The 15,136-nt window shown below is 48.0% G+C and overlaps 1 protein-coding gene across 3 annotated transcripts in view; it reads left to right on the top strand.

Annotated features, from left to right (window-relative positions):
- LOC127002534 (demethylmenaquinone methyltransferase-like) overlaps window positions 1-10,309 on the top strand; it is a 213,657-nt gene extending 203,348 nt beyond the window's left edge. The window contains exons 1-6 of one of the 3 annotated variants that reach the window (XM_050868606.1): window positions 3,984-4,057; window positions 4,278-4,429; window positions 6,075-6,187; window positions 6,801-6,893; window positions 9,331-9,443; window positions 9,802-10,309. In XM_050868606.1, coding sequence (XP_050724563.1) covers window positions 4,013-4,057; window positions 4,278-4,429; window positions 6,075-6,187; window positions 6,801-6,893; window positions 9,331-9,443; window positions 9,802-9,882 — 597 coding nt within the window. In that variant the 5' untranslated portion in view covers window positions 3,984-4,012 and the 3' untranslated portion in view covers window positions 9,883-10,309. Of the gene's footprint in view, window positions 1-3,983; window positions 4,058-4,277; window positions 4,430-6,074; window positions 6,188-6,800; window positions 6,894-9,330; window positions 9,444-9,801 lie in introns of those variants that run through there. The other 2 variants (XM_050868603.1, XM_050868602.1) reach the window with 2 other exon arrangements.
- Window positions 10,310-15,136: the final 4,827 nt, after the last annotated feature.

The raw sequence follows: 15,136 nt of genomic DNA, 5'->3' as shown, positions 1-15,136 counted from the left end.
ACTGCAGCTTGTACGCCTCTGCTGTGAGGATGCTGGGCTATTGTCTTTGTGCTTCCCGCCATGGGGCTATTTGCCGCCCGCAGCCTGGCTGGGCGGCCTGTGTTACTGGCTCGCGATTGTTTGGCACCACTCTTCGTGTCACCTGTACGTAGCTTCCTTCCGCTGTTTATATTGCGGTGTCGGCCATGCACGCACAGTGTTATAGCTGCGCGTCAGAGAAGTGTAACGATATGCGCCTATAGCGGTATTGACGTCAGAGTGCTGTCAGCACCCTCTGTTGTATATTTTCCTCACCAGCGGCGTTTTGCATCTCGGCCGGGCGAGTTGGGGCCCAATCAGGTTCACTCGCACGCCGCGGCTCGTATTGACTTCTCCCGACCGCCGTCTGGGTGAGGTCACGGGGCGACGTTCTTCACTCTCGCCTACCTCGTTCACCGCGGTTTCCTCCTGCTGGAGTGCAGGGATCCTGGGCTTCGCCACTTCGGGATACAGCCCACACCGGGTCCTACAACGGATTTGGGTGTGTGGGTCCAGGCGGCCTCTTTCCTGAAAGCCGCACTCTACCGCCGACATCACGCGCCTGATGAGAGAAGGACCCACGGCAGGAAGGGACAAGCTGCAGCTACACCTCCCAGAGCAAGGCTGTGCACGAGCCTCCTACTTCTTCTCCCTCCGCACTAAGTTAAGTAGCTGGTTGTTAGTGTGAGCCAGGGCACGTTGGAATCTTTAGTGCGAGCACGAGAGAAGCTTGCTGGAGGTTTTGAAGCTGGGTATGTATGTGAGATTTGGTCCGTGTCTTGTTCCCTTTAATAGTAATAAAGTCTGTGCAGATAGTTGTACACGAGCTTTATCAGATAACCCTGCACGCCTGTGCTGTATGTGCCTCTCCAGCCCCATAAGGAGGTAAATAAGATCACAACAGCCATTCTCAGCTGAGTGAGTAGCAGGTCTGCTTGAGGCGAGAACCAAGCTCGGTCTGGTCTTACTACTGATTTCTAGGTCACATTTTTTCTTTGCATGAGGCGGAACTACATTCTTGACACGCTTTAATTTTCTGCATAACCAGTAGCCAATACTTCCTGTCAACAAACATTGGCTCGCTCATTATATTGTATTGTTTACTTATCCTGCTATTCGTGATTCACTCTTATGACGCTCCCACAGTGACTTATCTGTTTAGTTATTCGCTTATAGCATGTCGTCACGACTGAGGTCACGTGTTTAAAGTCTTTTTAATGGTTTTCCACACTTTCTGACCACGCCTACTGGGTACCGTATCTGTTTTATGTATGTGGGTCTTGGTATTTTCCGTAACCTCCCTTGTTAGTGTTAGTGCTTATCAGATGTTTACGACTTTGTATATCTGACTAATTGCTTTCCTTCCTGTCTCGGTTTAGATTCGCGACAAGTTATTTTTATAGTATTTGCTATAGGGAAGCTGTTGACGCGTTTTCCTAGTTCGTCACGTGACCTAGGCGCGGGGCGGGTCACGATGACTCAGCCTGTTCGTTGCCTAGGCGACGAGCGTAGTGATGCCAAGGCGTGCATTTTCGTGCGGGTCGCCCGCTGTGTTTTACCTGCGTTTACGCACTTTCATGAGTCACCACTCCACTCTGCAGGTGCATAGTGTGTGCATTACTGCAGCTTGTACGCCTCTGCTGTGAGGATGTTGGGCTATTGTCTTTGTGCTTCCCGCCATGGGGCTGTTGCCGCCCGCGGCCTGGCTGGGCGGCCTGTGTTGCTAGCTCGCGATTGTTGCTTTCCTCTTCGTGTCTGTACGTAGCTTGCTCTGCTGTTTATACTGCGGTGCCATGCACTTGCAAGTTATAGCTGCGCGTCAGAGAAGTGTAACGATATCTGCCTATGGCAGTATTGCTCAGAGTGCTGTCAGCACCCTCTGTTGTATTTTTCCTCGCCAGCAGCGTTTTGCATCTCGGCCGGGCGAGTTGGGGCCCGTCAGGTCACTCGCCGCGGCTCGCTCGCCCGCGACTTCTCCCCTGACCGCCGTCTGGTGAGGTCACGGGGCGACGTTCCTCTACTCTCGCCTACCTCTTGGCACCACGCGGTTTTCCTCCTGCTGGAGTGCGGGGATCCTGGGCTTCGCCACTTCGGGATACAGCCCACACCGGGTCTCAGTTTGGGTGTGTCGAGTCCGCGGCGGCCTCTTTCTGAAAGCCGCATCTACCGCCGACATCACGCGCCTGATGAGAGGACCCACGGCAGGAAGGACAAGCTGCAGCCACCTCGAGCAAGGCTGTGCAACGAGCCTCTACGCTTCTCCCTCCGCACTAAGGTCAGGAGCGAGTTGTTAGTGTAGCCAGGGCACGTTAGTCTTGTGCGAGCACGAGAAACGCTAGGCTAAGCTGGGTGTGGATGTGAGAGTTGTCCGTGTCTTGTTCCTTTATGTAATAAAGTCTGCATAGTTGTACACGAGCTTTATCAGTAACCCTTTGCCTGTGCGTATGTGCCTTCCAGCCCCATAAGGAGAGTAAATAAGAACCCCACGGGAGATTTGAGCAGGTAAGTCGTGTTAGTACTCCTAGTCAGGGTGTGTACACCGTCGTGTCTCCTGGCGTGCCGCGGAATCAACCCTTGTCGGCTAGCTACCTCCTTGTGAGCACACCCCTGTTATTAATCTTATTTTACCCCGTGACACTTCCCTCTCCTATCATATTTACAATACTTGTCTCCATATCTCCTCCGGTATTTGCCTCTGATTGGGGTCACTATTAATTAATTGTGCTGTTATGGTCTTCTGGGTCCCGACAAGTGACTTGAATGGTACGTGTCGGGCCTAATAGGTTGAAGGATTTTAACATATTTCTTTTAAATGGAATTTTCATAAAAGTAAGACATTTTAGAGCTTACAACTATTTTTATGTCGGATTAAAAGAAAAATGGTTAACATGGCGACTATTTTTTTTTTTTTACGTCGCGGGCTATTGCGCCGGTAGGCTTCTTCCCGGTGGGGCCTGATGGTCTGCCCAAGGCTTCTTCCCGGTAGGGCCTGATGGTCGGCCCAGCCCGTTCTCGCGCAGGCGAGTGTTTATAGTGGCGCCATCTTGCATTGGCTCATGCTGCCCTCCCGAAGCTCATAATCGCCAGCAGCAGGTACCCTCCCGACATGAGCAAGTGCTCTTTATCGTCGATCTCTGTGTACTTCAAGGACTTCACACACCACACACCCCATCCCCTTTGCTCAAGGGGGGATAGTAACCACTCCTAGTCAACGGAAAGAATTCGCCCTGAGCGGGCTCGAACTGCCGCCCTGTCAGACCGTGAAGCCTGGCAGAGTGTGTGTGTGTGTGTGTGTGTGTGTGTGTGTGTGTGTGTGTGTGTGTGTGTGTGTGTGTAATTCATTCATCACAGCCTGATCACGAGTCTCTCTCTCTCTCTCTCTCTCACACACACACACACACACACACACACACACACAGAGAGAGAGAGAGAGAGAGAGAGAGAGAGAGAGAGAGAGAGAGAGAGAGAGAGAGAGAGAGAGAGAGAGAGAGAGCAATCTCAGCTGGCCGTGCAATAAGCTGGAGAGCCTTACTGCACCCACACCTCACTATCACCTGTCATCCTCGTCCATGTAGCTATCCAGTCTACTCTTAAACCAAGCTATCGTCCCTGCACTAACTATGTGATTGCTTCGTCTATTTCATTCCTGAAAGAGAGAGAGAGAGAGAGAGAGAGAGAGAGAGAGAGAGAGAGAGAGAGAGAGAGAGAGAGAGAGAGAGAGAGAGAGAGGCGGGCCATGCCTGTCATGGAGGTGGGCGGAGCTTGAGAGCCAGCCGGCGAGTCAGCGAGGAGTGCGGCTAGAAAACCGTACCTACCTTTGTAAATATATAAAGGCTGTATAAAGGAATTGTACTGTACTGTAGTCATGCCCTGCCTGTAATTCTCCCGTCTCTTCCCTGCTGCAGGATAATGTCTGAGGGCGGCAGTCGGGGCAATGAGGGTGGACGTGGCAAGTAGGACGAACGTCCACAGGCCGGGGATCACGCCGGAGGAGATGGCGGCCGGCTACGACGAGTGGTCCGAGAACTACGAGGAGATGGTGAGAGAGAGAGAGAGAGAGAGAGAGAGAGAGAGAGAGAGAGAGAGAGAGAGAGAGAGAGAGAGAGAGATGCCTTCGGTACCAAGTGCCTATGCAGAATCATGGGGTATCGCTGGAATGATTTTGCGTTAAACCGGCGACTACTCCGTGAGGTCCGGGAGTGAAGTGATGCGGCCCCTGGGGTACGCACCTGTAATCATCTGCTTCCCCGTCCCCTTAGATGATCTGGAAAGGCGGGTACCGTGGCCCCGCCATCACGTTGGAGGAGGCGCTGCGTTGGGTACCCCTGGAGCGGCGAGCCAAGGCCAGGGTGCTGGACGTGGCCGCCGGGACGGGGTGTGTGGGCCGCGAACTCCACCGGGAAGGCTTCAGGTGGGTGCCGCAGGGCCGCAGACAGGGGGATGTCCGGTCACCATACTTAAATATCCTCCAGTCCACTGCCTCCTGCCTGCCAGTGCCTCAGCCTCAACACGACTCCAACCCCAAGAGATGAAGATGATGTGTTGGAAATTACAGCAGCTTGTGTAGAGGCAGGGCCGCTGGGTGGGAACTGGGAGCGGGCAGGAGCGGCATTACTATACCACTATAGTCCATCAACTCTAACTTAAAATTGAGCCCTGTGGCTTAGCCCGGGGAAACCCCATTTGTTTACAGATCTAGCGATGACCTGCGCATGGCATTATGTCTCACTGTTAGTCTGTACGTTATCTATTTTTGGAATATATATATATATATATATATATATATATATATATATATATATATATATATATATATATATATATATATATATATATATATATTCATAATACGACTGCGTGGTGTTATGAATGGCTTGGGATTAGAGGGAAAGACAACGACTCAGTAAACCTTCCATATCACTTGGCAACGTGGCTCATGCAACGTTGACGCCTGACGGACCTTGGCAACAGGCGCCAGGCCGCACCATTCAACGTTACGCTACAATGGACAAATGAAGTAGATCTCACTCTCGCGCCCTGCGCAGCCATGCAAAGAGAGAGAGAGAGAGAGAGAGAGAGAGAGAGAGAGAGAGAGAGAGAGAGAGAGAGAGAGAGAGAGAGAGAGAGAGAGAGAGAGAGGTAGCCACCCTCTCTGAGGAGAGTAATGGAGTGATGTGGCACCAGCGCGGTCTCGTGGGGAATCCTTGTGTCACGCCCAAGGGCTCAAGTTAAAATCGATAGACTATACTATGTTAGGAATTAGGCCAGTTAACCGTGGAACTAGACAAATTAACTATTTCCCTTATGGAACTAGTCTCGGGCCGAGAGCTCAAGCCAACTATGAGTATCGCCTGAGCTCAACTAAGCCTTGGATGGTACTTAAATACTTCGGTCATCGGCTCCCAAACCGAGACAGAATCAACTTATTCACTGCCTGAAGACTAACCACATTTACCATGAAAGGAAAAACAATAGTGAAGTGTTTCCTTTCATGAAATAATAACTAATTGTCCTTGCTGAAATATAATTAAAGAGCAAGGATAACTTAACCTATGGAAACAGAGAGGAAAGCCACGCCATCTGGCGAGAGAAATTCAAAACATCGCTTCAGACCCACGTGGTTGGTTTTCGCTCACTCCACCACCGGCCTTCACAAAGTAAAGACCAAGGCACTGCAGCCCACCCATTAAATCGGACGCAGTGTGCCTTCTATTACCTGACTGAGGGATACTACACCCGGCAACGAGACTTCAGAGACAACAATATCTTTTGAAACCCGCTTCTCAGCTAAGTGCCCCCAGCAGTTATTTGAGACAGATAGATTTTACTACACGGATCCGGTAGGATTATTATTTGTTCGGCTGTCTGGAGTTGCTTGTTGGATACCTTCACCACCTAAAAGCTGGTAAGCACTTGTTTCTTTGGGATTGTCTGTCGGGTGTGTTATTCACTTTGCGAGTGACCTAACTGTTGGGTAGGGTAAATTTACTGATTCCCAACAACTACTACTACTGCTATAACTTCTACTACTGCTACTACTACAGCCACTCCCACAGGCACATAGACGCTGTGGACCCGTCGGAGGGCATGATGAAGCAGCGGGAGACTGGCATCTATACCAACGACTTCCTGGAGTTTATCGGCAGCGGACACTCCACCGTGCCCAAAGGTATTTGTAATTTTTTTTTTTACATCAAAGGACACGGCTCAAGGGCAACAAAAAGAGTACAAAAAAAAAGCCCGCTACCCGCCGTTCCCATGAAAGATAAAAGTAAAGAGTAGCCAAAATAGAGGTCAATTTCGAGTGGAGAGGTGTCTTCATACACTCTTCTTGAAATAAATCAAGTCATAGGCAGGAGGAAATACAGACGAAGGAAGGTTGTTCCAGAGTTTACCTCTTGCATAAGGGATTTGGATAGTATAGGGATGAGCTTGAGTAGAAAGTCGTGTGGAGCGGGGCCGCGGGAGGGAGGGAGGGAGGAATGCAGTTAGGAAGTTCAGAACAGCAATCATTATGAAGATATCGATAGAAGATAGAAAAAGAGGCAACATAGCGGCGGACTTTAAGAGGTAGAAGGTTGTCAGTAAGAGGAGGAGAACTGATGAGACGAGGAGACTTAGACTCCACTCTGTCCAGGAGAGCTGTGTGAGTGGAATTATTGTTATTGTTGTTGTTTCATATGTAAAGATTAATATACGTATTTTTCTTCTACATCTCTCTCTCTCTCTCTCTCTCTCTCTCTCTCTCTCTCTCTCTCTCTCTCTCTCTCTCTCTCTCTCAGACACATACGACCTGGTGGTCATCTCGGGCGGTATGGGCGAAGGTCACATCCCAGTCAGTGGCCTCGACGACCTGGTGCGCGTCGCAAAGAATGGTGAGTGAGTGAGTGAGTGTTTTTACAACAAAGGAGACAGCTCAAGGGCACAAAGAAAGAAAACTAATATAAAAAAAAAGCCCGCTACTTGCTGCTCCTAAAAAAAAATCAAAAGAGGTGGCCGAAAGAGGGGTCAATTTCGGGAGGAGAGGTGTCTTGATACTCTCCTCTCCTGATACTCTGCTCTTGAAAGAGTTCAAGTCGTAGGCAGGAGGAAATACAGATGAAGGAAGATTGTTCCAGAGTTTACCAGCGTGAGGGATGAAAGAGTGAAGATGTTGGTTAACTCTTGCATACGGGGTTTGGACAGTATAGGGATGCGCATGCGTAGAAAGTCGTGTGCAGCGGGGTCGCGGGAAGGGGGGAGGCATGCAATTAACAAGTTCAGAAGAGCAGTCAGCGTGAAAATAGCGATAGAAAATTGAAAGAGAGGCAACATCGCGACGGAATTTAAGAGGTAGAAGACTATCAGTTGGAGGAGGAGAGCTGATGTGACGAAGAGCCTTAGACTCCACTCTGTCCAGAAGAGCTGTGTGAGTGGAGCCGCCCCACACGTGAGATGCATATTCCATACGAGGGCGGGGGAGAAGAATTGGAGGAGACGATACAGAACGCCAAACCTCGATGAAGCTGATTTAGCGAGAGAGGAGATATGAAGTTTCCAGTTGAGATTTTGAGTTAAGAATAAACCGAGAATGTTTAGTGTTGAAGAAGGTGACACCTGAGTGTTGTCGACGAAAAGGGGATAAGCGTTTGGAAGATTGTGTCGAGTTGATAGGTGGATAAATTGAGTTTTTGAGGCATTGAAGGACACAAGGTTCCTTCTACCCCAATCGGAAATGATAGCAAGGTCTGAGCGTTCTGCAGACTCCAGTCTGGAGTCGTGTACCTCCTGTTGGGATGGCCTTCTATTGGAAGAAGTTGAATAATGCAGTGGAGACGTCGGCGTATGAGTGGACAGGACAGTTTGTTATGGAAAGATCATTGATGAATAGAAAGAAGAGAGTGGGTGATAGAACAGACCCATGTGGAACACCACTGTTGTTAGGTTTAGGGGAAGATCAGTGACCGTCTACCACCGCAGAGAGAGAACGGCCGGAAAGGAAACTGGAGATAAGGGAACAGAGAGAGGGATATAATCCAAAAGAGGGCACTTTACAAAGCAAAGACTTGTACCAGATTCTATCGAAGGCTTTCGATATGTCTAGCGCAACTGAGAAAGTTTCACCGGAACGGCTAAGAGAGGATGACCAAGAGTCAGTTACGAGAGCAAGAAGATCGCCAGTGGAACGCCCCTTGCGGAATCCATACTGGCGATCAGATAGAAGGTTATAAGTGGAAAGGTGCTTTTGAATCTTTCGGTTAAGGATTGATTCAAAAGCTTTAGATAGACAGGAAAGTAAAACTACAGGGCTATAGTTTGAGGGATTGGAACGAGCATACTGCCAGTAGATGTAGATGATGATAGGTAGAGACGAAAGAGTTTGACCAGGCAGGGTGTCAGCATGGAAGCACAGTTTTTACGGTCAATAGGAGGCACTCCATCAGGTCCATAAGCCTTCTGAGAGTTGAGGCCAGAGAGGGCATAGAAGACATAATTATATATAATCTTAATAACAAACAAAAAGGAGTCAGAGGGGATATAAGTAGGAGGAATATGCCCAGAATCGTCCAGGGTGGAGTTCTTACAGAAAGTCTGAGCGAAGAGTTCAGCCTTAGAGATAGATGAGACGGCAGTGCTCCCGTAAGGGTTAAGGAGAGAAGGGAAAGTGGAAGAAGTGAAAGTGGTGGAGATCTTATTGGCTAAGTGCCAGAAGTCACGGGAAGAATTATAAAAAAAAGCAAGGTGTTGACATTTTCTATTGATGAAAGAGGTTTTGGTAAGTCGGAGAATACATTTGGCACGATTCCGGGCTGAAATGTAAAGTTCATGGTTAGTAGGAGTGCGAAGGCTCTGGTGAGTGCGTGTGTGTGTGTGTGTGTGTGTGTGTGTGTGTGTGTGTGTGTGTCTGTTTTGCAAGGTCCGCTGAGTGGGTGAAGGCGCTGGAAGTTGGACCCTCAGTTTAGATACTCGTGCGAGGACCCGTAGGTTAGCATTGCTCCTGGGCGTGCCGATCTTCCGCCACGACTATTTCCCAAGGCCACTGAGAAGATTCACCGGGTTTTCATGGGTGGTTTTCCCGTTGAAGATCGTGACAGACGTGTAGAACCATCACTATAGGATCTCAAAACTGTTCATGGTACTCCCAGCAACTTTTACGAGAGGCTTTTCAAACAGGCGAACTTAGGCGCCGTTTAGGATGGGAAAGAGCCTACATAGAGACTTCAGATTTGCCTCGAGTAAACCTTGAGGTGGTCTTCCTAGGGTGGGCTAGATGACGCGCCCCCTAGTGTATGCCCCAATGATTAAATAATTTCCTCCTCTCCGGCACTCCAGGAGGCTTCGTAATCATCGTGATGCGCCATGAGTACCTACAGACCGTGCCTTCCTACAAGGACAAGCTGGAGCCTTACATGGACCAGCTGGAGGCGGGCGGGAAGTGGAAGAAGGTAGGGAGCACTGTTGCCAGATTATCGTACTCAGAGCATAGTATTTACCGTTTTTTGACACCTAACTATTGCCAAGAAACATCAGGAATGAACTATTTTAACGATAGATATAAATGAATCTAGTTACTGAGCCCCAGGAGACATATTTGAAGTCGGAAGTTGGTAAATATATAAGAGGCTGAGTACAACTATCTGGCAACTTTGGTACAAGAAAACATTTACTCTAATCGAGGTTTCTGTCTGGCAGGGCTGTTCACTGTATGGGCGCCTGTCACGACACACTGGTATAAGGCGATGGTCAGGAGCTGGCCAGGGGGAGAAGGTCACGTATTTGAAATGATGGTCATAATTCCTTCAGGTGGAGCGGCGCATCGTCCCAAACTATTTATGTGACAAGGAGGGTCTCGTCTTCGTCTTCCGCATCACTAAGCCTGAGTGAGGAGGAAGAGGAGGGAAAGGAAAGGAGAGAGATGAGGAGGAGGAGTTATAGTTGTGCTGTGCCAAGGCTTTCTCTGTGTAACAGCCTTGGCTTTCGTCGCGGCACCCGAGACTGAGGTGTGAATTATCGTGCTCTGGCAACCTGGCGTCATGGCGTCTACGATGTTATATGATAGTCTACGCATAGGACACATTTGTCAGTATTAATCATATTATTGAAATTGTCGCAAAAATCTGTTTTAGTTTATAAGGCTGAGGCTGCAGAATGCTTAACCTCAGACCTTGCTATCATCTCCGATTGGGATAAAAGGAACCTTGTGTCCTTCAATGCCTCAAAACCCTAATTTATCCACCTATCAACTCGACACAATCTTCCAAACACCTATCCCCTATTCTTCAACTACACTCAGCTGTCACCTTATAATTCTTCAAAACTAAATATCCTCGGTTTGTCCTTAACTCGAAATCTTAACTGGAAACTTTCATCTCTTCTCTCACTAAATCAGCTTCCTCGAGGTTGGGCGTTCTGTATCGTCTCTTCCAGTTCTTCTCCCCCGCACAGCTGTTATCCATATACAGAGGCCTTGTCCGCCCTCGTATGGAGTATGCATCGCACGTGTGGGGGGCTCCACCCACACAGCTCTTCTCAACCTTTCGGCCACTCCTCTGTTGTAAAAAAAAAATAAGGTCGCTGATTATGTAGCTGTATGAGTGTGTGCATGTGTAATGGCAAGTTGCCAAAACACGATAACGAAGACCTCAGACTCATGTGCTGCGACTATAGTATACGTTTAGGAATGCTTGGTCTGGGGCTTGGGGTCTTGATGATGAACAGACATGTATATATATAATAAACGGGTGCCTACTTCCCCTCAGAATCATGTTAATCTTTGTTTGTTTCTCAAGATAATTTAAGTGATTACTCTTCCTAATTTATAATGTGTCAGCTGTTCCTAATTTATAAGGTGTCTGCTGTTCCTAATTTTAAAAGAGTCTGCTCTAGCCCTACGTGGCGTAATGCAGAGGAAGTTAACTAATTTAATCTGAAAGTAAAGTGAAATGATCTGAAAGCAAAGTTAAGTAACAGAGCAGTGAAGTATATGTGGCAGTGAGCATGTGGAAGGATGAGATGGAACGAGAGAACAAAGATTAACGAAAAGAATAAAAACTCTCGCTCCCATCCCTCCCTCCTCCATACTTCCTTCATCGAACAGAATCGTCCGCCACTGGAACAGCCTCCCCGCAGAAGTAGTCAGTGCGGAAACGATCAACTCCATTTCCACTGACAGTCACTTTACTGCGTCGGGAGTGAACTGAACGTATCCGAGAGTAGCAGAAGTGCTTGAATCCTTTCCACAGGTCACTTAATATTCTCAGTTCTTTTCTTTTCTTCTTCTATTATTAGATATCATCATCATAATTTCGTTTAACGTCCGTTTTCACTCTTCCTGAGAGGTTGGACGCTTTATGGGTCTCCTCTATTCTGCTCTGTCTTCTGCCTGATGCTCATCCAATCCCATCACTACCAGGTCTTCCTGTATACACCTTCTCCACGTTTTCCTAGGTCTACCAACTGGTCTCCTTCCTTTTGCTTTCAATCTTACCAAAACTCCCAGCACTGTATCCTCCCCTGCTCTTCACATGTCCAAACTATAGGAGTCTCCCTTCTGAGCACTGTTTCCAGGTTCTCTACTCCACATCTGTTAGCCACATCTAGCTGTACTGGACACCCTGTCTTGCCAATCTCTCCACAACTCCCAGCACTGTATCCTCCCCTGCTCCCTTCACATGTCCAAACCATCGGAGTATTTCCCTTCTGATCACTGTTTCCAGGTCCTCTACTCCACATCTGTTACTTACATCTGAACTGGGTACCCTGTCTTGCCAATCTCTCCAAACCTCCCAGCACTGTATCCTCCCCTGCTCTCTTAACATGTCCAAACCATCGGAGTCTTTCCCTTCAGAGGTGGTGGTGGAGTGGTTAGCGTGCCGGCCCCGCCTTCGCAGCGTTCATGATGATGAGGGTTCGAATCCGCCGCTAACCACCTGGGATTTTTCAGTCACCGCCGAGGGGCCTAAGACTACCCACATGCTGTCCTCAAGAGTATCCACCAACCCGGACTCTAGAAGAAGCTATGCAAGTGAAATAAAAAATGATCTCCGGGATGCAGCATGAGCCAATAATAATTGCCCCACAATAAACATTAGTCTGCGTCATAACGGGCTCGGGCCCACCATCAGGACCCTATTAAAAAAAAATCCTACCGGCGCTTTAGGTCACATGTAAAAAAGGAAAAAAAAACTGTTTCCAGGTCCTCTTCCCCACATCTGTAAGCTACATCTGCACCGAACACCCTATCTTACCATTCTCTCCACAACTCCCAGCACTGTGTCCTCCCCTGCTCTCTTTACATGTCCAAATCCATCGGAGTCTTTCCCTTCTGAGCACTGTTTCCATGCAGGTCCTCTACTCCACATCTGTTAGCTACATCTGCACTGGATCGACACCCTTCTATTATGTGATATGGAACAAAGAATAAAGAAGATAATTAATTGCTCTCCCGCCCCCTCCCTCCCTCCCTCCTTCCTTCATTCCTCGAAATGAGTCGTCCGCCACTGTAACAGCCTTCCTGCAAGAGTGGTTAGCGCATACTGTGTGATTTTCAGTTAATACAAGACACATGTGTGCAATATTCATGCAGTGGATTGATTGATTGATTGATTTAAATTAGGCGCCGCAACAGCCAGGGTCATATGGCGCCGCATTCAATGAGTTAAAAACTAAAAAAAGGCAAATAGCGTAACACGGAGAATACTTCCCTGTGGTACACCATCCTCAAGTGGACTAACCTCGGAAAGAGTACTCCCCACTCTAACCCGTAAAAGACGATGAGATAAAAACTCCTTAATAAAAACAGGGAGACGGCCACGAAGACCAAACTCAAACAGGTTAAGTAAAATTCCATGACACCAAGCGGTGTCATAGGCCTTCTCCAGATCAAAAAAACACGGTCACCTGGTGGTGCTTATTGGCAAACGCCTCACAAACTGAGGACTCCAAGGATAAAAGAGCATCCGAAGTGGAGCGCATCTTTCGGAAACCATATTGCACCGGGGTCAATAAATTCCGGCTCTCCAAGTACCACATAAGCCTGACATTCACCATCTTCTCCATCACTTTACAAGTGCAGGATGTTAAAGAAATAGGACGATAGTTAGTTGCTTGGAGATGATCTTTCCCAGGCTTCAGAATGGGGAGAATTACAGCCACACTCCACAGAGATGGAAAATCAACGGTACGCCAAATGAAATTGTAAAGATCCAATAAAAATGTAAAACCACAGTCAGACATGTGGCGTAAGAAAGCATAAGGGATGTCGTCTGGACCTGGCGAGGAATCATGACACTGGGATAAAGCCGTCTTCAACTCGGAGAGAGAAAATGGGATATTATAAGATTCCCCTCCGGTGAAAGCGAAGTTAACGCCGAGTGATTCCAAATCCCGGCGATGACGAGGTGCAGTAGGATCCTTCCTAGAGACACTGGCAAAGTGCTTGGCGAATAGGTCAGCAACAGTCTTAGGGTCCGCCACCGTTTCCCCTGCATGCGATAACACTGGAGGGGGAGGGGGGGAAAACTTCCCAGAGATCTTACGAACTCTGTTAAAGACTTCTGTGAGTGTAGTTCTGGTAGTGATGGAAGAGAGATAAGCCTTCCAAGAAATTCGTTGAGCCTCCTTGAAAGTGCGTCGTGCTCGAGCACGCGCTCGCCGAAAAGCATCCAAACACTGGGGGTCCCCACGGTGACGACGAAGTCGAGTCCGCACACAGCCGCACCCGAGTGCAAATCCCCGCCCCGGCCCACAACTCCACACAGCCCATATTCTACACCGGGGGTCTCGTTACCTCTTACCGTTCGAGACACCCCATCGTGTACCTAAGCCCCAGCCTGTCGTAGGTGCGCACTTTTCTTCACCAGACAACTCGAACCTTTGGGGCTGACTGTTGTGGGCGTATATACTCTGCCCGCCGCCCATCCTACCACCGCTACCAGACGACGGACGATTCATGAGAGCCAGAACTGTGGGTTGGAGAGCCAGGAGAACCAGGTAGAAATGTCTTACAATAATTTAGTTAGAGTAATAGTAGAGGGGCAAGCATATACCACAGCGAACACTTAGAAAAGAAAACAATGACCCTAAGTGGATGACTCGTGGACTAAAACACGAGATCGGGTTAAAGAAGGGAATTTATCAGAAAATAAAGAATGGTGAAACACTTCTCAGGGGCCGGTATGTCGAACTATCTAGATTAGTGAAGAAAAACACCAGGATAGCAAAAAGGAATTATGAGATCTAAGTAGCAAATGAGGCGAAAAGTAATCATAAGGGCTTCTTTCAGATGTATAGAACAAAAACAAGGGAGAAAATTGGACCGCTTAAAACAAACGTACGGGAGCTAGTAGAAAATTACGAAAATATGAGAACATTGCTGAACGACTACTTCCTTTCAGTATTCACACAAGAGGATCGAACGACTATTCCGGAAACGGTTCAGGTGTACGAGAGCGGGGATCACGATAAATTGAGGAATATAATCATTACCAGGCAAGTAGTTCAGGATGAGATAGATAAGCTTAAGAAGAACAAGTCGTCAGGTCCTGACGGGATATTTCCGAGGGTATTAAAGGAATTAGGAGATGTACTCAAGTGACCCACTAACCGACATCTTTAAGTTGTCGGTAAATACTGGCTATGTGCCGAGCCTATGGAAAGTAGCTAATGTGACGTCAATTTTCAAAAAGGGGGACAGGTCAGTTGCTTCAAACTATCGCCCAATTAGCTTGACATCGGTTATAGGCAAGATGCTGGAGTCCATAATAGCCAGAAACATTCGGGAGCATCTAGAGAAACATAGCTTAATTCACGACTCGCAGCATGGGTTCACTAAAGGTAGGCCATGCCTCACCAATCTCTTGTCCTTCTACAATAAAGTATTTGAGGCGGTAGACAGAGATGAAAATTATGATGTAATCTATCTTGATTTTAGTAAAGCGTTTGACAAAGTTCCTCACCAACGACTGTTGCTTAAATTACAGACTCACGGAGTAGAGGGTAAAGTTTTGAACTGGGTCAAGGCGTGGCTTAGCAATAGGAAGCAAAGAGTGCAAATCAATGGTAAAAGATCTGACTGGGGATGTGTTACGAGTGGGGTCCCACAAGGTTCGGTATTAGGTCCACTTTTGTTTATTATTTA

The sequence above is a fragment of the Eriocheir sinensis genome, chromosome 23 (genome assembly GCF_024679095.1).
Source record: "Eriocheir sinensis breed Jianghai 21 chromosome 23, ASM2467909v1, whole genome shotgun sequence".
NCBI lineage: Eukaryota > Metazoa > Arthropoda > Malacostraca > Decapoda > Varunidae > Eriocheir > Eriocheir sinensis.
The sequence above is the reverse complement of the archived record's forward strand: the minus strand, read 5'-3'. Positions and strand labels throughout refer to the sequence as shown.